This window comes from Zeus faber (genome assembly GCF_960531495.2).
Source record: "Zeus faber genome assembly, chromosome: 2".
Lineage (NCBI taxonomy): Eukaryota > Metazoa > Chordata > Actinopteri > Zeiformes > Zeidae > Zeus > Zeus faber.
Window position 1 is genome coordinate 24,072,640 of NC_137189.1, and position 25,418 is coordinate 24,098,057.

The 25,418-nt window shown below is 41.6% G+C and overlaps 1 protein-coding gene across 1 annotated transcript in view; it reads left to right on the forward strand.

The window, feature by feature from the left end:
* The window catches only part of man1a1 (mannosidase, alpha, class 1A, member 1), a 163,760-nt gene that overhangs the window by 75,227 nt on the left and 63,115 nt on the right, over positions 1 to 25,418 (forward strand). The window contains exon 4 of the mRNA XM_079996727.1: positions 7,922 to 8,002. Coding sequence (XP_079852853.1) covers positions 7,922 to 8,002 — 81 coding nt within the window. The remainder of the gene's footprint in view (positions 1 to 7,921; positions 8,003 to 25,418) is intronic.

The window sequence follows — 25,418 nt, forward strand, 5'->3', positions numbered from 1 at the left end:
GTTTTTTTTTGTAGATGTATTTATTTTATTTTACCTTCCGAGTTTTACATGAAACAAAAAAAATCACCGCATCAGAGAGTCACGGTGCGTCGCGGTGCAGTGTCCGTGTCGCCCATAAGTCTGGTGAATGGCAACCAAATTCGGAAACAAACTTTGAAATTCGACTTTGTATATTTAATATGACTAAAGATTCAGCAACTGGATTGATTATTTCTCACCTCAAATTTGTTCAGAAACAGGTTTTGGTGGACTGGTAAGGTGAAATTAGTGGATGTTACAGGTAAATAGAAGGAAACCCAGTAGTCATGCCCAAACCCCATTAGCTCCCAGAACTAGTGGCCTCGGAAGGGTGGCTCCCCCCACAAAAAACAGACTGGTCTGAGGTGGATTGGACGTATGTTAGAATCGCTCCGATGTATAATCTGAGTGGTAATTCAGCCTAAAAAAAAATCGAAAACATGTTTTTGGGACCTCAGAGACCCATATTACCTTGTGTAAACAGAGCATAAAAGGTCCACTTTAAATGACTCAGAAGAAGTCTTTCCTGCTCTGTGACGCCACAGCTGGCACCGGACTAAACCAGTGATCTTGGTTCATCTATAAAACACTGCACCCAGTTCAGTCCAATTTATGTCCCGTGTATTAGTGGTGTTGCTGCAGGTGCCGCCGCACGTCATCTAAGTGCAGTGAGAAGCTGCAGCAGAGAGGTGAGTTTCAGCAAGGTTGTGCTCTGAACAGATTAAAATAATGGGAATCAACAAAAAGGCCTGGGTTGAAAAATTTGGAAGGTATCCTTTGGAGTCCGATGGAGTCCTACAATTGGAGTCACTTGAAAATAACTATGAAGCCCCGTCTTCCTTTGGTGATAATGAGTAAGTGATTCCTGAGTCACAGAACCTGGATACTGCCGCTAATTATGACCCGACACAGCGGGTCAGTAGGAATGGAGGAACGGATATTTTCAATAAGTCCACTTCTACTACTGGTATCTGGCTTTCCCTTGCTCTGTTGCCTTCCAGACACACTATGGCAGTTGTGGTCAGCACACACACACACACACACACACACACACACACACACACACACACATAGCTGCTTTAACCATTTCTGCCTGATTTATTTCTCTCAAATCGTGTTCAAAGACAAGGAATGGGAGAGGAGTAGACTAAAGCATCGACGGTGTTAGCTTTTCCCCGTAGTATAAGGTAAGCCCTGGTATATGAATACCGTCAGTGGCGCTCGCCGCCGTTTTCGATCAAAATACATTCTTTGAAATACAATTTGTGGCCCCAATTAACACCTCATTCACTATATTTTACCATCAGAAAGGTTAACAGTTTGAAATGGGCTCTTGTGAAGGAAGCCGAGCACGGCCTAGAAATCCATAGACCCCTGTTAGTCCCCCGTGGTAGTGCAAGCTCATCTCTGCACCGGCGGGCTCGTTAGAAATTCTTTTCATCTCACCAACATCCGTAGAGTTGACGGCCGGTCCCCCGGGGGATTACGGCGATTCCCGCAAACACTCTTCCTTGACTGTTTACAAGCTCACATTACATGCATTTGGGATTGGGTTATTTTTGAAGTTGTCCTTTATGTGGGTTGTGCATGCATACGGAGACGTACCACATCTTCACAGTGCATTGTGTTTGCTTACAGCACTTTGGGAAAACATTCTTTTATCATCTTCACACGCAACAACTCGGGTCCCTCTTGTTTACAATGCAGCACAGGCGTACGTGGTGGGATTTTCCCGTTTCACGTCCACATGTGTATATTGCAAGATGACACTGCCATCAGCCAGGACTATTGTCAAGTTCAAGTCAAGAGGTTATTCGTCACATACATATACATACAGTCATAGATATATGAAGTGAAATGTCATGACACCCGGTGATTACGCACAAGAAGCAAGATTGACTATTATTTCCAATATTTTTTACTTGATAAATTCCACTATTTGCCAAGGTCTTGAATAATTGCTAATTGCTTAAATACATGCCCATGAAAATTAATAAAATAATTGCTAAGCCTAATTAGGCCAATATGGAAATGTAAGAATCACATATGCATATGAACGTGCCTACTCCCTGAAATGGGTGTTATTGCACAAGTCACAGGATTAGTTTTGCTTTCCACCAACAACAGGGCTCCGTGTCCTTACTGGTTTCCTCTAGGTAATGAAAGTTCACTGCAAAACAAAATCCAAAGGTTAACATTAGCACATAGCCTTTCCACCCTTGGCACAATCTCGAGTTCAAGTGTCTTTGTTGTCAAAGAGCGACAAAATTTTTTGAAAGGAAATACAGGTGAAAAATTGAACATTTTGGAAATATAATAATTATGATATAGGAAATAGTAGTGATTATTTCAGGGTAAAGTTTAGGGCGATTTAGAATAGGAATACATTATTTATTAAAAATTACAAATGTTTTGCAAATAAATGACTTACTACAATTTTTTTCAAGAATGTCTTGCTAGTTTTTTAAGAAATTACGGACATAAATAATTATTACCCATTTATCATGAAATTGTGGGACCCTCAAAACAAAGTGTTACCAACTGCTTTTATTTATTTTATCTTTAATGGGTTGCAGCATTGTTTGCTATGGGATGTCATGGGAAGTAAACACAGCGATCAATCCACATCTTTAAGGTTCGATGACATATGTAGTATTTTTAGAGCTTATTGTGCGTGTATGTATTGTCATACATGTATGACCGTATGTATATGAACTTGAACTTGATATGTAAAAGCAGTGGTGTGGATTTTCAAGTGTCTTCTTTCAGTGAATTGTGTCATTGTACCCATCCTTAATGACATTACATTTTGACCGTATGTTGGAAAAGCGTTCAAAGTAAAGATTAACAGCAGTAGTAAAGTAGAGCAAAATGGATTTTGGGCACATGGAGACGTCTTCCTTTTTACAGCAGTAAGAAGACAGTAGCAGTTTTGCTGGTTTGGCTGGTACTTACTAAGTGCTGACTTCATGCACTCTGACCCTTAGCCCCTCAAGCCCCTTTGGGTAACTTACTGTATGTACCTCCTTCTGGGGTGTTAAAATGAACAGCTTCTAGTTAAGACCTTTTCAAAAACGTCCTCCACAGTCCACTTGACCCTGTGACTCCAGCTGACCTCGGGGTCTGTCCAATATTCCTCACTTCAACCAAGGCACAAAGATATAAATGCACTGGGTTAATTGGGTGTGGACACACTCAGTGAGCGAGTGACCCTGAACTGACACACGGACTTCAGTCGAAACACCCACTCGGAAGCGCCTGCCACAGTAAATTCTACGTATGGTGTCTCGTTGATAACACATCTCTAACTTTATTCAGAAGACAGAGCATGGTGCGTAATGCAACATTTTTCAATGTAAATAATTTTTTAATCAGAATGATATTTAAGTCATTGTAACAAATTTTCATATTTGAAAAAACGTTCACACCAGGCTTGGGCCTAATGTAATGTGGCAAATGTGGCACGGGACAGTGCGGGTACACAGTTTACTTTTGGAACAGGACGGAACGGGAGAGTCCCTGAACTCAGTTTTGTTAAAAAAAAATTAAAAAAAATGTTTCATACAAGTAGGTAACAAACAAAAATAAATCTATTTAAAATAGAAACACAAGAAGACAGCCATGGCCAGCGCACACCGCTGTCTGGAGGAGAAATAAAAAGAACTCCACTCCAATCCTCTGATACCTCTTTTCCACTGCGGACATTGCGCATAAATAGAAAGGAATATCCGTGTATCATTGGATCATTTCAGATCCGATTTAGAATCCAAAAGAAGTTATTGACTTGATTTCCCCGCATGCGGAACCATGAAATGTTTTGAATGCGGGGGCCGCTCCGTGGGGACCGCAGCGGAGAACCCCCACGCTCCCCGCCTGGCTCAGAGCCACTCCAGCACCGCCCCAAGCCGACCTCCGAACCCGAGGAGCGCCTCGGCTCCCCACCGACGAACACCCAGGCCCGATGCGCGTGCCGGTTAGGTTTACGTTTTCCATTTTCCATACAAGTAAGATACTAAGGAAAGAAAATAGATTCCACAGGAAAGATTATGAAAGAAATTCCACTTCTGCGGTTGATTCAGACAATACAATTCACAATGAGAGTTAGAAGAAAGAAGAAAGTCACAACAACGAGGGGAAACATCAGTCATTTCGTACACGCAGTACAAGAACACTTTTTTACAAATAATCAATAAGAAATCCAAAACCGCTCCGAGCGGAGAGAGAGGGGCCTCTCTCCCTCTCCATTCGGGGGATCAGGTTCAGAACACGCTGAACTGCACTTACACCGTTTCAGTGCTCAGATTTTTTTCCTGGTGGATAAAAAAAGAAATCGGCTGTCACTAATGTCAGTCGGCGAACTGCGACAATTTAATCGCCAATCTGCCCAAGCCTGGTTCAGATTTGAGATTTATGTGGAAAATCTGATCTAGGCTTAAACCTCAGACGTGTAATTTGTTTACTGTGGCATTTTGAGTTTGAGTGAGAGGTGCTGTCCTTCCCTGGTTTTATTCCAATTGCTTATTCTAGGACCCTGATACAAGGCAATATTGCTTGCTCCCCCCCCCCCAGTTTATCTCAGCAGCAGCCAACCAAAGCCACTATTTTTCTCTCACGATTAATGAACGCGTTCAGCTCAAAATGTAGTCTGAACATGAAGACACCGCTCTGGTGTCACTTTGTGGCCCTAAAACGTCCGCCATTCAGCCTTTCGTTATGGGATCCTTGCGTAACTTGTGTAGAGATTCAGTAGCTCGCATCCATTACAGAGCACCCAAGTGGCTCCTTGACGCCACTGTTGACACAAATGTACTACTACTGCCCGCCCATGCAAAAATAAAATAATCTGAATGGTTAATATTTTGGGATTTTGTGATACTTCTGATTGACAAAAGCTATGGAAAGATGAAACAAGGATTCTAAAGAAGCACCCGCTTGTCATTGTGAATCTCAACCACAAAATATAATATTTTCAACATTCTCAAGGGGAAAAAACCATGGCAAAATAGAACTTTTTGAAAAAGTAAGAGCATAATGTATTCTTTCTTAAGCTCTGTTATGAATGGTTTGGTGCAAGTATCAGGAAGAAAAAGTAATTTGTTGACATTTATAAATGGTCAAATTGCCAGTCATCAATTTACTCACTGTACTACTGTATCGTTAATCCTGTCCTGTCCTGTATCGTTAATCCTGTTAGTAATTTTAGTTTATAAATGAGGGTGAGACTGTTATTTTCAAAAACAGCAAATGAAAAGGCAAAGGTTTACGCATACAATGATTGACACAAGGAACATTAAATAAAATAGAGCTATATTGATGGATCACTCTGCTCAACGCAAATGGCTCACAGGTTGGGGACACGATTTGGCTCTGTGCCAACCTTTTTTCGGGCTATTATTCAACGGGCCAGCCTCTGAAGAGCAGATAAAAGGAAATGGATGGATGAATGGAAGGACACGCACACATCCATAATATAGACCTGGTTATTAACATTAGCATATTCTTGCCTATTAACATCAAGGATGTCTCCATATCTCATTTTATTTTTTTGTTCGCTCTCCTGTCCAGAGTTCCGGTGGTAGCCAGAGTTCCCTTTCCCCAAGGGAAATTTGGAACTTTTCAATGTCACTTGTGACAGCGTAGACAGTGCCTTCATGAGTGTGGCCCCACACCCATCGCCATCTTAGCTCATTAACGTTGCACAACTAATAGCAGCGATCAGTAACAGAAAAAAATGAGTAATTAGGATATCAACTTTTTGCATTTCAACCGCCTGCCATTTGGCTGGAGGGAAACATTGCGTCCTAATTGAGACATTGTGTTTTAATTATGAGTTTGCCTATCAGTCAGTTTGGATGATGAGTCTTGAAAAAGTGACGAGTCTTTTCATTCACTTTTTTTTCTCCTCTACAGGAGACAAAAGTCTCTTGTCTTCCATCCTGTCTTTTCGTAACAGCAGCAATGGCTTACAGTCAAGAGCAGTTAATTATCAGAAATAGCAAAAAATAAGTGAGCTACATGGTAAAAAAAAAAACAACTTTGTAAATTTGTATTGGTTTTCCGCCTTGCTGGGTTTCCTTAAAACGCAATCTAGCCTCCTAGTGACACACGCCACCGGGGTTGGAATTTATGCTGCCAATTTGTTAATGATGAAGCCTTTTTCCTTGACTCTTAAATGAAAGGTTTGCCATTTTTCAACCCAGGCTTTATTAAAATGTTGGTTCCAGTCGGATACAAACTCACTGAACTCTTTACTATTGAGAAACTTACCACCCTGCTGCAGCTTCTCACTGTGATTAAGTGCAGTCGAACTTTTAAGCCTTGAACACTAGGAGAGACAGGAATTGGATACACGCCGCCACAATTCTATCCGGCCCGTGTATTGAATCCCACACGAGGCACAACTCAACTAAACTTCTCACATCAAAGTGGTACTATTGGATGGATTTGTCCATCCATCCATACGTAGGACCTTCAATAAGTGATATAGACGGCATCCGTAATGACACTGCAGCTCTCACACACCACGTCCCACTTGATCACAGAACTGTGGAACGTTTGGCAGCTCTGATACTGAGAATTTCAGGGGAGTCCTCAAAGTTATCAGTGAATGTGATCCCATCCGGATGCCCTGTAAAAATATGTCCATGTCGGCAAGGGGAGAAAGAATGGGAGAGATTGCGGTCAAATATTATTTGCGTTTATTGAATTTAAAACGATGGTTAGGCAGGTTATGTAAAGAATGAAGTCATGAAGGCATGTAGATGAATAATATTTTTTTCAAAATAAAATAAGTCCGGTCAGTAAACGCCATTTAAAAAAAAAAAATAATAATAATAATAATTGTTACAAATATTGCATTTTTAATCAAATAATTTCCGTTTGTGAACAAGAAGTAACAAGTGCAAATGCTTTAATTAACATTTCACTTGAATATAATTTTGTTAAAATCCAAAACAAAATAAATATGGCAAGTAGGTCTAAATAAACAAAGTTTGTGGTGTTGTCCGTCTTGGTCCGGACAGCTTGTTGAAATATTACACATAACACAATGGATATTTACCGTCTGCTTTGGGAACGGAACCTAAATATCCCAGAAAACGCCAAACTAAGGATGTATGTGTCCATGTTGTCAACGATACATCATCTTTCTGCTTCTCCTCAGAGTTCTGGACGCTGCGCTCTGTCTCCGCTCCGTGTCTACTATGTGTTCAAGCGCAAGCTGTCCAAGCTGACCTTTCAACTCTAACCTGATTGGTTAGAGGGGAAAGGTCAGCTTCAGATCATCCAAACTGATTGGCTTTCCTTTGGCAATTGTTATTGTTTTATCAGCCAGCGCTTATTGAAATTGTGCTTGGAAGGAATTATTTTCACTAAACATTTTGACCGGAGAGATTGAAATACTCTAAGTCAGACAGGAAATTACTGCCCATAACCCTTTATGGGTTCAGTAGGAATGCAATAATTAAAGAAACTAAATCAATTTAATATTGTTTACATATGTGTACATATTGACATGTTTCTTCCAAATGCCACCACAATCAACACCACTGTGGCGGTAGAACTCCAAAGCTTTATACTTATGTCTTATTTGTGCATCCTTCCATCATGGCTTGTTGGCATTTTGATAAGAACGAATTTCATTGGCAGTGTGATGAATTTATTGATGTCACTATGCATGCAGATCCCCGGTTTTACCCATTTATTATTTTTTGCAATTTATGAACATTCACGGGTATCTGCAAACAAATGACCCTTTTCAGAAACATTCCTGAATGTGGAGTTTTTAGTTTGACAGAACTTTATCGGACAATGTGTACTTAAGAAACCAGGACACTCCATTATTAACTACATTATTAACACAACCTGCATCTCTCTCTCTCTCTCTCTCTTTCCCTCTTTTCAGAACACGGAGGTGTCTGTGTTTGAGGTGAACATCCGTTTCGTGGGAGGTCTGCTGTCTGCCTACTATCTGTCTGGGAAGGAGGTAAGCTTGACCTGCTGATGGGGAGCACCTTCTCCTGCTGCACTGCCCCGTATTTCCCTCAGCGTCGCATTGTGAGCTCATTTGCATGCCAAATCAATCCGAGGGAAGCTCATCACATCATTTACAGGTCTGCTTCAGATCTACAATACTTCATTACCCTAAACAGCGGGATCATGTTAACATCATATCCAATTTTCGCTTCCAAGCAAGTGATAAGTTAATTTGGTGTGGATATTACCTTGGTTATTGAGGCGTCGGCCAATTTATCTCATTGTCGTATGGAATGGAATGGATGGAAAAGGTTTTTCTTTCGAGAATAATACCTTAATGGGTTCTTTCCCATTTAAATGACTGGCTGCCACACATGCTGGCGAGGGCGTTATTGGACCTGAAGTGTGTAGTTATGGAATGTCAAAACTGTTTTGTTGCAACGGTTGTCAAGAGAGCCAAGCGATTCTCAGCGCTGCATTGTCGAGGAGACTGTGACTGTAGGGAAGCGGACAGCTTACTTTGTGATTTATCCCCCACAAGAGGGGGGAGAGGGGGACAATATCTAGTTAGATGTGTGAGGAAGCCTGCTCCAGTCAGAAGGATGGGTTTGTTTGTGTTGCGATCTAAGGTTTGCGGCGGTGCGAGGACTCGCGGTGAAGGTGCTGATAAGAAGGGGTTGTTGTTTTTTTTTTCGTACAGTTTTATGTATGATCTGGAAGAGGATATCCGCTGAGAAATGCGAGGCCGAGGAAATAGGCGTCAAATCCCCCACCTTACTCCCAATACTCGATCCTCTCAAATTGTGTTTTATTTACAAGCTCCAACCCCAAAGCGAACGATAAGAAACTTTTAACAGAACAGATAAATATTTATTTATATATTTCTATTTTTTTTGGGGGGGGGGAGATCACACCTACTGATTACCATCCTGGCCAGCCAAAGCCAGGGCCAGCATTTCCACCCTGAGTGCCTTTGATATTGACAGTTGCTGACACTCACTCAATGTGAGCTGCTTCTTAGCCCGCACACAAAAACACACACAGCTACACATAGACACATAAACCTGCGTGCACATGCTGTCGTACAGCAGAGCCAGTGCCAGAGCTTGCTCCTAGCCAAGCATGAAGCTGGGGGCCTCTCCATAGATGCGGAGAGATAGCAGACGGTAGGAATTATCAGACAACTGAAGCCCATTTCCAAGCTATCCAAGCTTTTGCAGCGCTTCAATGCATGAGTGTAAGCTACATAAAAGTTCTCTCCTCTCCTCTCCGCTACGTCTCGAGTCCAAAGCGATGTAAAGGGAATCGCTTGTCTCAAGACTGGCCGAACTTGTACAGCAAAAAGGGAGGCACAGTAAGGGTTAGGAAAGAAGAAAAGCCCCCTCTCTGCCCCGCTCCTTTGCCATCGCAGCTGAGTGTCTCAGCGTGAAGTATAGCTGCTGTACAGTCTGTGATTGACTCCCCGCTGCTGGAAAGAGACTAGCGGCAGCTGTGCTGAACATTTCTCTTGTGGAAGAAAATCTCTCTTTTGTGTCTCTTGCCCTTCCTCTATCTCTTTCTCCTGCAAACTTCACACTCGGCTCTTCTCTAGAATGACAGAGAGGGATCGGAGGGAGTGGGTTGTTTCTCACTCCCCTCTCTCTGCCCTCTCTGTGATCTTTTAAAATCTGTTAATTGATGGTCTCCTCATAGAGCTGTATGGTGGGATTTGTTCGGTTCCAGCACTAAAAATCCCATACGATAATAAGTGAAGAGCCATTCCTGTCTTACCAAGCCTTGGATGGGCATGGCACTCAACCAGTTGAACCATTGGCAAAATAAATTCTTGCTTGGTAAAAAATGAATGGTACAATACTGTGGCTATTGCATCAACAATATTATATTGTAGGATTATGTGATTATAATATTTCTCCATGCAATAATTCACTATCCATTTTGCAGTCTAAATTGTCCGCACCAGTACAGTTTAGGCTCTACTGGAAACCGGATTTAAAGCTAGGCTTAGGGTTTATCTCAGATGAAATGTTTTTTTCTGGCTCTGTTTCTTGCTCTGTTCAACCTTTATGTAAAGTAGGAAGACAAGCTTGAGGGAAGAGTGTTGTTTATTAAGAATGCAAACATCCCGCTGAGTAATTGTTCATCAGATAAAGGCAATTATCTCCACATCCATTTAGTTTATGAATTAGTGCGGTGCATTTTGTCCAATTATACTATACATGCTATGAAGGAGTCCATCCTCTTGCGGATTTGAAATACGAACGCATAGAGCGTAATTTACTGCGGCAAATGCGGTCTCTCCGTTCCAGAAGTGCAGGATGCGAGGGTGCCCAAGCACTTGCCCCTTGATGCCCCATTGACCCCATGGTTCTCTTTTTATCATGCGCGTGTTTTTTTTGTTTTTTTAAGCGTGAATGGGCATCAAGGTAGCAGATTGTCTGGGCAAGATATATTCATGAAGGACCTGTCCTCAGCGAACCTGCCATGTGCACACAGCGAAGTGCAGATCACGGGCGTCCCGATGCATACAGTACCATTGCAGGCGTGATCTGCGCTCCGCGACGCTGTTCCTTTTGCCCAGAGCGGCACAATGCCTAGAACCGGAGCTAGAGGTCCATGTGACTTTTGTTTTTTTTGAGCACCTGCCCCGTTTAAATTCTCTGCACGGACCTGTAGATCGGGGATTGAGATCCGATCACCAGTGGCTCCTCGACAGCTCTGAGGGGAGAGCCTCCGTCCCCTTTCTCTCTCCCTCTTCCCCTCTCCAGCTCTTCCCCTCTTCGTTCCAGCTTCAGAACACGGTAAACTGCACTAACACCGTTTCAATGCTTGGATTTTCCCTGGCAGATTTAAAAAAAGAAAGGAAAAAACGTATCATCAATGTCAATCGCGATCGATGGAGTTGATTGCCGATAGACAATTTAATCGTAAATCTACCCAAGCCTAGTATGCTCCACAAAGGCCTGAGCCTATGGTCCTAGGCCTATGTCCTTACCCACAACCTCTCAACCTCTCCTTATGAAATATCCTATAGCGGGACGTAGAGAAATGTACAGTATAATAACACCATAGTTTAGATAATAATACTCTCTCAAAAAAAAAGCCAGACAACACTAGACCTTTGTCTTAGCCAGACAAAGGTCTAGTGGACAAATTCTCCATTTTGTATATCCAGAAAAATGTACATTTATGGAGCCTTAAATTGGTGTGTCCTGCTTTACATGTTATTTGACTATCTCAATGTCTAAGTATCCCTATGTAAGACTGTACAGTCTGACCGTTACAACAAAAGCTTCCTCGGACTTAGCTGTCACAGCCTGTCACAGCATCACAGGACATGTTCTGGAATAACTAAAGATTACCACAAAGCCTGTAGCAGCGCTCAAACACAGAGGAGCTGCAGTTTGTTGATGTGTTTTTATTTCAAGTGGTAATGAGAGAGTAAGACCAGTCTGCAGATGACCCGCCGGCTGCCAGTTTACAAAAGAGAGAAATTGGCGTAGATGCAGCCATGAGAAATTATGGCAGGAGGAATGTCAAGGAATGACATGGTTAGACGAAGGGCAAGGAGAAGTGGAGGAGAAGCAGGGACTGGTGGAACTGATGTGATTAAAAAATGTTAGGAGTGAAGGGGTACGTGGATCCTCAAGGGGAGGTTAGGGGAGGAGTGGTGGGATCTGAGGAGAGGAGGAGTGGAAGAGATTGAATGAGGTCAGCAGCGTTATCAGTATTGTGTGGTCCCACACAGATGTCTCTCTTTGAGTAAAACAATTTTCATTTTTTATTTTTTTTATTTATTTTTGTATTTTCCATTTGAGAAATTTGCGTAATAAATACTTGTATTTAGGAACACTATTTGGTACGTCATTGTACTTAAATTGAAGTCTAATTTCCCTGGCTCCCAGAAAAAGGAGAAGGCATTAGTGGAGGGTGCAGCTGAGGAGTAGAGGGCTTTAAAGTCATTTTGGCTGGTGTCTTATCTCCTTTTCTTCTCTTTCTCTCTCTCATTCTGACTCTCTCTGTCTCCCCTCGTTGACCATATCCATTGTCCCACAATTGGCAGCGGCTTAAAGTAACCTCGGTCATTTGATTCAAATAAAAGAATCTGTAAAAGTACAGCGAGTACAGTCTTTAGGCGCCCCGCTAGGAGGCTTTTAACGTGCTATCCGCATAGCGATCACAGCACAGTCCGTGATCTATCATCATGAGTAAGAAAGGTCTGGAAATTGCTCCCGCAGAGGGGCAGATGAGATGTTCTCAGCCCTGACGAATCTCACCACATCGTCTCAGTTGCCGACTGTTCACGATCCAATTTTTTAGTAACAAATTTTTTTTTTTTTTAATAAATAACTCAGATGTACAAATCTTTGAATAAAACTTTCTTCACATGAATACAGTCTTCTTATGCTTATACGTAAATAACATTTTATAAAAAAAAAAAAATGACACCAACTAAAAACAATTTATCCCAAACAAGAAGGTCAGTACACCAGGAGGTTTTTGCAAAAAAAAAAAAAAAACCGAGATGGCGCGGATAGCAGACACATTGAAAAAACATATCGTCCCCGGCCGCAATCAATTAATTGACATCGCGATTAACATACAATTAATTGTGCAGATTGAAGATTTTGCGTGATAGTTTTATTGATTTAAAATATCAGAAACACAACATATACAGTTCCGTAATCCATCGGCATCTTTTATTTCTTGATATACAGTAGTATAGATATCATAGTTCCAAATGAGGTTCAGGTAGCTTGTCTTGGCATCTCACCAAGAGACTTTGTCTAAAACCACCAAGTGACCAATCAGATCAACTATTTTCTCTTTGGACTACTCCTCACCATAACCACATGTTTGAACTTGAGTTACAACATTGGCAGGAACAATGAAATTAGGTCAGGTTCCGGAGTGCGCTGTCAAAAAGCACTATGTGCATTTGCTATTCAATTATATCATGCAGAGCTTGCCAGCTGTGGGATTTAAAAAGTTATCCCAATCTCATAATCAGGCGATGGGGGCATCCCATCCGTCTCCTTTGTCACTTAGAACACCTTCGATAACAGCTGAATTCTTTTTCCTGAATACCCCAATATAAAAAAATTAAAAACAATAAAATAAAACATGAGCCAACTTATACTCTTTGGCTTCTTGCCCACATGTATTTTATAGCTAGTTTCAAAAGCCAATTGTGAATTCCCTTGCAGACTGAAATTTTTGTTGTCTTTATGCTGACTCAGCGTAAGTCAACAAACTGGCAGGGCAAGTAATTTGGCTTATATAAATAAAAAACTGGTTACTTGGGAAACTTTTCAAGCTTCCACACCTCATTAATAAATAGAGGTTAGGGTTAGGGTTTATTTCTCTAAATTCTTTCAGCCAGAATCTAGTTTTAATATAAGCAGCTGCTATGCAAATCCATGAGTGAACTGCTACCAGTCCTACTACCACTGACAAGAAATAAGCTGGCTTCCTGGAGACTTCAAGCATGCCTACTCATGCATTCCTGCACTTCTGCATTCTGTGTCGGTTATTACTTAAGCTAGAACTGTGTTGGCAAAGATTGCACCAATTTTTTGATGTTGGCAGATGCCTCATGAGCCAATTAAGTCAAATCAAAATTACGGCACGCACTTGTATGTTATCAGAGATTTATTTTATTTTTTTGCCCTGAACAGTCTTTCTCAATGATAGTTTCACAAATATGTGAAATAAAATGCTGTCATTAAAAAAAAAATCTGGATTCAGGAATACTTAAGAAAGATGCAGTCTGTTCACAAGCAAGTATCAGTGTTAATGATATATTGGGATTCAGGTACATCATTGTTCATGGGATCTTTATAATGAAGCTTTGACCTTTCTATTTCTGAATATATCATGGACCAGGATGCAAATATGTTTTTTTGCATACAGGCCTTTCAGTTGCGGAGATATTACAGACACATTTGCGTGTGCCAATTCAGGCAAAAAAAACTTTTTTTTTTTTTTTTTTTAAAAAGGAGCAGTGGCTGGCTATGACAGCTGACTATTTGTACCTGGATACAGAGGGGCTACCTTTTAGTTGTAGGAGCATTTTGAGCTCAAAATTCAATGTTCGCATAGATTTTTGAGACATGCTAATCAATCTTTTAAATGTAAAAAACAACCGTTTACCTTTTGAAACACTCTGTGTGCATCTGCATATACAAGATGCAGTTCGTTCTCACTTACAGGTAGAATGTACAAGTACCACAAATGTAGTCTCTGATTGCATGGTTCTAACTTGTTGATCGGTTAGAGGTGTAGAAAGGTTCAATTTGCTTTTGTCATCTGCGTCTGCAATTGGCAATCTGTGTTTTGCACATCTGCTGTAGAGGAGAAATCGGATATGTGCTTTTTATGGGTAGGAAAGGAACATGTGGGTTTCCGCTCTTATCTCTCTGAAACACATCTTGAAGACGTGTAATATGTTCCCAAATTGACATTGTACATCATAATTATGCCCCAAAGAAGTTTGGAAAAAATTACACTTTATTTTTTACCAGAACTGCACTTGCTTCACACAAACCACGACTATAGGGACAGGAAGTGAGTCATTCCAAGGAAAACAGGCAGCAGCAAGTGGTAAATATCGAAACGTGAGTTAAGTGCTCCAATACTCAAACAGAAAGTGCAATGCACTGTAACCCGCGTTGAGGGTACCCCTCTGAGACAGACAGCTAATCAGACACCCATCGAGTCTGACGGGGTCCAAAAGTTGGAAAGAAATACACCTGTATGAACATACTCGCACATCACCATTTCTTCTTCAGCAGACAGTGAGATGGAAAAGACAAAAAAGCTTGTGTGGCTCGTTCCCCCACTGGACACTAAGTGTGTCGATTACGCACATTTTGGTATTTTTTAGTATTTATAGAGCTTATTGTGCGTAATCACCGGGTGTCATGACATTTCACTGCATATATGTATGAACGTATGTATATGTATGTGACAAATAATCTCTTGAACTTGAACTTGAACTTGAAGGTGTTCCACTACACAGGCTAAGAGAAGGCACAAACCACATGAAGATGCAATTTTTTACTGTTGTTACTTCACTTATCATTTAAGTGCCGAAATATCTACGCCCAAAATACCTTTGGTTGCTGGAGTGAGCAAAGCCACTTAAGTTCGGCCATACATTGCCTTGTGTCATCTTTTGCATTTTATATTTAGATGCACTAACATTTGAATTGAATGGATCAATGAGTTGAATGTTGTTCTAAAGACGCTAACTATGAGCTATTGAATGAACTAGCGATACCACGACATCTCCCCAATCTGCCTTTGCAGAGAGATGGTTAGTATCGCGCTACAGTGCACATTCTATCATTTGCAGTTTATGGCTCATACAGGCATCCAAAGTTGTTGTTGCACGGGGCTTTGTTTTTGTTCCATTCAATTAGTTACCATAAATAAAAAATAAATAATAATAATTCTGAAATAAAACACATTATTTCTATTTGTTTTGCTTGGAGAAACCGGACGCGAACGAGTCGGCTCTGCCGGCTTACGATGGGAGCCGGCCGATTTCTTTCTTCCTTTCTTTTTTTTGTAAATGAATTGAGAATTAGGGCAGAATAATTGGATCGTCCTATAACATATTTGTTACATATAATTCAGAAACGTTTTACTTTGGTTATAACATTAAGAGCCAAGTATGGTGAGACTTTGTATGCTATGCCCCATCGGAGCACAAATTTAAACTGCCTTAAAAGAAATTCCATTTCAGACTATTTTGCAAGTTACTGAACAGTACAACCAAACTAATTTCCATATAAAAAAAAAATATATATATATATATAGCCCTACAAGGTAACACAACCTAAAAGAAACTACCTACTGTTTGCCACTATTGGTTTATTGGTGTGTCTCTTAGGGGAAGGCGTGTAAAATGGCTTAATTTGATGGCTCCTTTGTCACTATCAAAATCTGTTAATATGTTTTTGTATTATGTTATTTCCCATTGAAGTGACTCGTAAATCGTTTGTTTGCCTATTTTGAATGCATTTTAAATCTGATTTATAAAAAAATAAAAATAAATAAATAAATAAAAGAGGCTCAAGCTGCGAGTTCCGCCTTTTATAAACCAACATGAAAAAGAATCGTGATAAGATCGTGGATCGTGATCCTGCGTGGGGAAAAAAAAAATTGTGTTGTGATATTTTTGTCTTATCGCCCATCCCCTAAGCCTCTCGCTATTTCTATACTGGACACAGCGATAAAGTTGGTATTGATATGGTCAAAATGCGGGTGAGTGAGGGGCGGGGACACATTTCCTCCTCACCTCCTTCTAATCTTGGTCACCAAACAAAGCATTGCATATCAACAGACATGCATGTGTGCGCAACCCCTCTCTACCCCCTACTCCCCCATCACTACACACTCACACACACCCACACAGAAATGGACACGTTGCTGAAAAGAGGTTACTCACCAAATCCAGAAGGGTGAAGTTCTCCGATATCTATCTTAATCTATTTTCGTCTAATCCGCTCTGACGAAAGGAGGGAATGGCTAAAAGAGGGGAGAGAAGGGATAACGGGTCCTCCGCCATCCCCAGTCTTTTTTTCTTTTCTTTTTTCTGTGCCAAACCTTCAGTGCAGTGGGGAATTATTTTAACTTTTTTGTTTTGCCTCCTCGCCTGCTGTCTGCCGACTATCTCGGCCCCCGAACAGCTTGCAGACAACATCGGCACAGAAGCGTCGACACGCATCAGATCTTGCGCAATGACCACAATACCAGCACCCCCCGAGGGATTTTGCAAACACTATCAATTAACAATTGAGTCCTGCTCTCACTCCATGACTCCTGGCATTTTTTGTTGTCTATTTTACATACTGCATCGTATTAATGTAATCTTTCTTGTAAAGTAATCTATCCATGTTCAACATTAATATTATTCCTGTATTTTCTGGTCTGGATTGGATTTCCGCCAGGCGGAAAATGTAGGTGTTTTAGTGATGCCCAGATGGGACGTAAACGCACTTCAACAAAAATCTGCATGTGTACGGAAAAGGTACAAAAGGTGTGCCAGACAACCATCTGAGTAGGCGGCCCACATCTGTCCAGAATGTGCATGGTAACACCAAAGCATTAACATCCAAATAGTGCTGAGCAGAGAGCTGCAATAAGCACTGAACATCTGGAGCAAAAACAGAGAAGGATCTGGTGTAGCTTTTAGCCCCCCAAGTTTACAAAAGACTTTGGGCTCCCCCATAACAGGGGGGAAATACTGTATATACCACTCAATATATACACACACACACACACCACCCCATGTATTGTTGTATTGTGCCAAGGATGTGTGCTCCACTTGCGGCAGCTGGACGGCTGATGTAGTATCTACTGTACATGCCAAGGAGAGACAAATCGAGGCGGGTCTAGATACGTACTATGAGGAGGGTATCCATTTATTTACTCCATGTTAACTCTGTAGATATACAGTGTGTGTACATATGTTATTTAATAGGCCATATTTAGGAACAACGCTAGTGTGCGTCTCGCCGCTTTTAGGTTTGCAGTGGAATTGCATGTTGAAACGGTACAATCCCCAGAAGTAGCCCGTTAAGCAACCAGAATTAGCCAGCGAAGTTCCAGCCACATTCAGGCACAGAAAATAGGGGCCCCTCCATTGTTATCTATTGTTCTCCTATAAACACACAGACATATGCTTCAGGGATCAGCATCAGTCATGGGTTAAAGATTTTTATTCATAACAAAATCTTTTAAACCAACATATGGTCCCATTTATCTCTGCTGTTGTGTTTGACCGAAACGTGTAAATGAATAGAGAATATCACCGTTGCAGTACAGCGCTTGGTCCCTTGGTATCCTGTAGCTCATTGCGCCTACCTGCTGTTTATGGTTGGATGATTTACAGTGACATATTGTTTTACATGTTGAGTTAAGATCAACACGTAACAGGCACTTTTGTTTTTGTTTTTAGGGGAAAGAAAATGTTCTTGTGCATTTTGGCAGACAGCAGGAAGTTGGCTCGACGAAGCTGAAATGAAAATTTTCCATTGAGTTTTTGATTGATGCAGAGTATAAGCTCACTGGATAACTCGGGTTGTATAGTCAGACGATTTTCAATACCAGCAATGATACAAATCATTTTTTGTTCTTTTTGGTATGTTTGCATATATATTCTCATTTCAAGAAAGTAGCTGAAGAAAGTGGGGGTACTGTCACTGCAATGTGGTTGGTGCCATTAGATTCGTCTATGGATTGCACATATCTATTTGATGCATTTTATTCATAAATATGTTTTTTGCTGGTGAATACCACTTTCATGAATCCGGTCATTCGGTATAATTCATTCATCATGTTGTTAGAAATATTGGATGGCAGGGCACAGCCCAGTCTCTGCCCTCCCTCTTAAATGTCCCCTTGCCAGCATACTGATGGTGTAGGGGGCTTGGGCATGAGGTGGTGTCTCATGAATCAAAATATTGTCACAGCTGCTTGGAGCTGAATGTGAACAACTATGTAGATCACGATGTTACTGAACAACAACTATTTTGATTCAATGCTTTTTAACTATGTAGGAGGGTTTTTCCTGACGCGAAATGAGGCAGAGGTGGTACCATCCTGACCACACGCGTCCATGTGGACCATGCCTTCAACTGGCTCGAGCAAACACTTTTTACAAGCAACGTGTTTTAGGAGCTTTAATAATTATATGATTGAAGAAAATGACTATCACGTTAAAGCATGTTAAAAAGAAAACAAAAAAAGAAAGATGCCCTATTATTAAACACGAAATTAAATAACATAAAACATAAAGGCTATTGTGTAACAAACAGCAAAGATGTTTAAAATCAAACATAACATAAGCTATTGTTTTTATTTACGGTTCACAGGGACTCTCTTGCAGTGTAGTTGAACCTAAGTATGACCTAAAATCCTTTGCTTTCCTTTACACATTTCACAACCAGCAAACTGTGACCCCGCTACGCTACTGTGCGTAGCAGGAAGTAGTAAACGAAGAAGAGCTACCGTAGACACTAGACAGCACATAAACGTGGCCGCAAGCACGGAATCGGAGCTTGTGCCGAGGAGGACCTGCTGTTTACGGTGGTTGAGCCGCCAAAAGCGCCGAAAAGGAGCTGGTCTGTGGGCCCGTTCCAGGCAGAGACAGGAAAGGGGGTTTGAACCCTCAGCATTTTGTTACAGAGGAACTTACTGAACCTTTCCGTTCGAGAACGGAGTAATAACAGTTACCTTTTATTTGTAAACTGAACTTTACGACAACCTGAGTGAGCTGTTTGCGTATACTACTTAGTCTCTGCTCCGCAAAGTAATTGGTAGACTTAGAATTTCAGTGTTGGCCAACATATCACACGTGGCTGTGAGGAGCGCGAGCTCGACCCTCCCGACGCGCCCGAGCGTGCGAGTGTTGAGCAGTTAGTTGTGAGCGCGTCGGGAGGGACGTGCTCGTCACAGCTGCTTGCTTTCAGGACGGCATTTGTGCACACGGAGCAGAAATGCTCCCTCGCGAGGATGGTTTTTCCGCTCCTGGATACTGTTCAGTGCGAGTGTGGGTTTTGAGACTAATTAAACGCCATAGAAGACACCAGTCAAGAGTTTTGTGGAAAGCCGAAGGCGGCACTAAATTTGACGGAGGCGGCCGCCTCGTTACTCTCTATGCAGGAAGAACCCTGTACTGTAGTTTAAATGTATTTTAAATCGAACCCAGACTTAAGTCTTATGTTTAAATGTGGGGGATTTTTGTGGTCCTCCTGGCCACTGGTGGTCCTCCAAACACCCATTTCCACTTGTGTCTGTATAAGCTGTAGGCTTGTGACTAAGCTGATTAATTTCCCCGACCTCTCCCTGACCCGTCCTCTTTCACATACACACCGATTGGTCGACCGGGTTGCACAGGGACCAATTCTTGTGACTCGCCGAAGCTTGTGCTGTATGAGCTCAGTCGATGTGTGTATGTTTGCGAGGTGCTATAGAACTTCACCATCTCGACAACTACGTTCTTTGCGTCCCACGTACCCGTTTCCTCCAGAACCTTTGGCTTTTTCTCCGACTGTGTAATTGCCACATTACTCCCTATTTTATTTTTACCCTCCCTTCCCTCTGTCCTGTTTCTTCATATACTGTAGAAGCACACACATACAATAAGGCTAAACAGCGGGCTGTGGGTTGGTGTAACTGATTCACGCTGTTTCACATTTGAGCCTGTGCAGAAATCAGTGGGAACTGTAGCGGTGCGGCTCTTCGAGTGGAATTGGCTACAGCCCTCCCACCAGCCCATCACAGACCCCCCACTTCATTTGTTTGGCGTTTTTTTTGTTTGGCTCCAGCGGTCTCCTGCCAGAACCGGATTGACACCAGACTGCAACAGAAGCTTTCGTATAGGACTCCACTACGGGGTGTCTGATGTCCACGCAACACGACACCAGTGCTCAACCTTTGTTTATTTGTTTCACTCTTAGGTCCCGGGTAACAGTGTGGTTGCCTCCTGATGGAAACATATTGTCTTCCTATGGTATGGTGTGTTGGCTTTTCAAATAAAATGGAGCCCCTTATGGATTAGGCGGTCTTTTTTTAATTTTTTTTATTCAATTAATTATTTTGCAGCAGCTTTCTAAAAGAAAAAATGATTAAAATGTTCAGTCTGTTCAGTCTCATTAATTAAGCTTGGTATTGTCCTCAGTTAATGTTAAATAATTACTTAATGATTGCGCATGTGAATTATCGAAAAGCATTCCTCCTGGGATTCGGTGCTAACAGATCACATGTCATTGACTCTGGATTTTATTCCAAATATGCAGAAATGTTGTTTTAGGAGTTGGCAACAAATGCAAGCTAATGGATATTGAGGACATTGTTTGAATTTGAGATTAATGAGACTGGGTAATCCCAGAATATTTGCACATCAGTTGGACACGTGCTCTATTTAAAAATTACTAATCACAGCTACAAGTTATGAGCCTGTCTGCTCTTTTAAAAAAGTAATTAAAAATTGCAACTAAACTGTGAATTAGCCTTAACAAGCTTGAATTAAACCATTAACATAATATGATGGAAGTGTGTTCCAACAAATCCTGGCGTCTAGGGGTCATACAGGATTTTTCGCACCCATGTAAAATCTCCATATTGTTTTGTTTCGTTTCCCACCAAAAATAATCGGTGTAAAAATCTATTTAACAAAATGACCTTTGGAGTACCACTTTAACAAGAATAACATTCAATGCGTCCATCCATCTTTGGGTCGCCACAGACACCTGGTATATTGCCGTAGTAACCGTAATTGGGTGTGAATGAAGGTTACCTTTTGGGTTTTCATCCTGTATTGAATGTATTGTATGATGGCTGTATTCTCCTGCTCTCATTGTGGCTTCACAGAGTTAACTGACGGTGCATTTCATCAGTTGTTCTGAACTTTTATTATTGCAGTCCTGGTGTGCACACTCATAGAAATACACAGAATCAAACTTCTTAGGGGAGAATTCTAACAAAAAGTCTGCCCCAGCCTTCTTTGAGCTCCACTGTAAATTATGAAATGTTTGCCCATTTTCTCAAAATATTCTCTGCCGTGAATGATGAATGTAGCTGAAATGAGTTGGCAGGAGGTTGGCTGAATCCGTTTTTTTATTTTTTTATTTTTTAATGTTTTTAGCGTATCGCATCAGTGGGGCATGCTGACAAGGTGTGAAAAGCCGATATCTGCCAGTGACCAAATCTGTCAGTGACAGAGAATGGCCATAAAGCTTTCCCAGGTCTGTTGACTGACTGAGGGGCAAGTCTGTGGCGCAGCAAGTTACTTGTCAGATGCTCTGAAATGTTCTGTTTAGGGGGTGACGGATAACACAAAATAGAAAGGTGTAGGACTTGATAATCTGTCAGCCCACAGAGGGGACACAGTACAGTGCAGTACTTGTCAATGGTAAGAAAGGAATCTCATGGCGCAATGTGTGACTGACATGTTTTTCCGATAACGCTTCACAAAAAATAATGTGAATTCAACCACAGTTCTGCTTTTTATTTGTTATCATTTTATTTGGTTCTTCCTTTGTGAAGTACAGTACCCAGGACATTTTCACACATTCACTCAACACTTTGAGGCAGGCGATTAGTGAGTCCAAGGCCAATAGGGAAAGGAATGGGAAAGAGCAGTAAAGGCCCAGCGTCGACACCGGCATCACCTGCCCGTCACAGGCGCATAGAATGTAATGAAATGTAATATCATGTAACGTGGCAAATGCGGTCTCCTCGTTACAGAAGTGGAGGATTTATTATTAACAAGAATAGTATTTACACAAAATATCTAGTTTTTACTAAATTTGATATAGGAACGGAAAAGCAACAGGGAGATGTACGTGACACGGCGGGACAGAAAGTTATTGACTTTTTTTCCCCACGTGCAGAACCTTGAAATGTTTTGAATGTGGGGACCGCATTCTTATTGTTAATTTCCTTAATTTTGAGTATGGATAAGGCTGTACGCTTAATTTTGTGGAATATAAATGGTTTACACTCCCCAATCAAGAGTGCACAACTTGTACACCAGAATAGACTACTTTATTATTTTAACATTTATCATACACACTAAGTAGTTGTACTACTTACCCCGTGTCATATCTTGGCATTCCCCTATCTCACTAGTAATTCACCTGAAAGAGTTTTTATAGGTGCAGACTGAGCCCCCATCTTTAACAAGATCTTTCATTTGATGAATATAATATATTCTTCAAATGTAGGATCTGTGAGGATATATTATATCCTCACAGATCCACTTCTTTCTAGAGATGAACCCCCCTGTACGCTCCCTCTCCCTCTGTTCTTTGGGAATCCTTAAAAGCATACCTGAGAGGACAGATTATTTTATATACCTCCGATCAGCAGGCTTATATAAAGCCGTCACCAAGAAAATATCAGTACGACATTTCACTTATAAAGCGGAGTACTATCAGTTGAGAGGTAAAGGGCATAACCTTTTTGCCTGACAACTGCAAATTCCTGTTTTCAGCAAGTGAATAAACCAGGGTCCGCCCTGACATATAACCCGCAAAAGATCAATGACTGTTCCAATGCATGAGCAGTCGTATACACCAGAAGAGAATGCAGCTCCAAATAGTGAACATTTCTTGAAGTCGTTGAAACTGCCCGAGCTATCGGAGGAAGAAAGGGATATTTTAGATCAACCAATAACTAAAGGAGAAAATTCTGAGTGCCCTCACGTGCCGTCAGTCAGAAAACTCCCCAGGACTGGATGGCGACACAGTGGAATTTTATAAAAGAAGTTTGACCGTGATTGGCCCATTATTGGAAATGTATCTATATATTATTGACAAAGGTATGTTGCCTCAACCTAAGAGCCCCCACTAAAAACATGCACAAGAACGTCGTCTGACCAGCAATGGACACTGAAGTTGGTCCCCGGGTGCTGTAAGCTGTTCACTGCTCCTGGCCTGCCCCCTGGAGGAAGGACTACCTGGATGGGGAGGGAAACACATTTCACAGCCTCCATTTGCGCGCGTGCGCGTGTGTGTGTGTGTGTGTGTGTGTGTGTGTGTGTGTGTGTGTGTGTGTGTGTGTGTGTGTGTGTGTGTGTGTGTGTGTGTGTGTGTGTGTGTGTGTGTGTGTGTGTGTGTGTGTGTGTGTGTGTGTGTGTGTGTATGTCAGCCGCTGTAGCTGCACCTAATGCATGTGTGTGACAGAATGAAGACGGGCTATGCTTGTCCAGTTTAAAATAAATAAATGAATAAATATAACCCTGCTGGAGGCTCTGATTTCACTGATTTGCAAGCCAGAGAAGGACCCCCCCCACCCTGCTTAGTTGGTGTCATCCAATCCGGCTACTTAATGTTGACTTTAAAGTTGTTTGCAAAGGTTATCGCCCTTAGACTAGAGAAATATCTCCCTTCATTAATAAATGAAGACCGGACCGGGTTCATGAGAAATAGAATGTCAACAAACAATTGAAGACATCTTTTTCAAGCGAAGCGAAGCAGTCAGGGGCACCTACAGTAGCGGTATCCCGCGATGCTGGGAAAGTCTTTGATCGAGGAGGGTGGGGGCATCTTTTTTAAGGTTTTAGAGCATTCCAATTTTGTGAGATATTTCATTAACTGTGTAAGACTCCACTATGACAATCCAAAAGCCAGAGAGGACCAATGGCGGGATATCAGATCCCTTACCTATTGGTCGATCCACAAGGCAGGGCTGCCCCTTGAGCCCCATCTTATTGATGATGGAACCCCTTGCTCAGAGGAAAAGAGAGGATTCTTGCACTGCAGGGCTTTTGGTGGGAGGCACAGAGCACAAGATTTCGATGTAGGCTGACTGTATTTTACTCTATCTGTCTAGACCCGCTCTCTCATTGAAGGCCCTGTTGAATGTGATTAGACACCTTCAGCCAGTTTTCTGGCTATAAAAATCAATTGGTCGAAGAGTGAGGTCCTTCCAACATCTAACTCGAGCCCCCCTCCCTCTGGATCATACCTACCTTTAAAGATCAAATCAAAAATGGAATATTTGGGGGGTGTTTCTTATGGGGAACTTGGCAATGTTGTAAAACTGAATTATACACCATTGATGGAGAAAATTAGTAAAGACGTGACTAAGTGGATTCGTCTGTCTATTTCACTCAAAGAGAGAGTTAATCTCATTAAGATGACTATAATGCCCAGGCTCATGTACCTGTTTCACTCCATGCCAGTTGGACTCCCTGAATCCATTTTTAGAAAACACAACTCCTTGGTTAGTATATTTGTAAGGAATAGTAAGGTCCTGAGAATAAAGAGGAGCACTTTGGCATGCCTTTTGAAAGGGGTGGGCTAGGCCTACCGGACCGCTGCCCAGATTTAGCCCCTGTCACCGGTTCGATAAGGAACACTGTCCCGCGTGCACCATAATTGAAGGGCATATTCTTAGGATACAAGACTACTTGTCCTTACTGTTTCACGTACAAAAATATTAAGACATTCACAGCTTATCCCGTTCTTAAACATTCAGTGAAGATTTGGGAGGATGTTCATAAATATATGAAACAACCAATCTCCCTCTTCCCCCAAGACACCAGTCACGCTGAATAGCACTCCATCACTAGCTTTAAGAGACTTCTGCTGTAAGAGATTTCTGCGACCAAAGGATGTGGTCGCAGACCAGACCATCCTTTAGGATGTGGTCGCAGAAGGCCATAAAAAAGATAAGAGCATCTATACCAAGGAAACACATTGATGTCCTTTTGGAACTTGAGAGATGGTTATCAAATTCCAGCCACACAGTCGTTCAGATATTTAGAGGTACTACATTTCATACAGTCCAAGTAGGGAGGCTCCCTGGACAGGCCCAAGTACTCCCCATTGGAATCTTTATTGCTTAAAGACAACCTGAGCAAACATATATTACAAATTAACGATTTACTATCTTAATATTCCAAGGCCAAT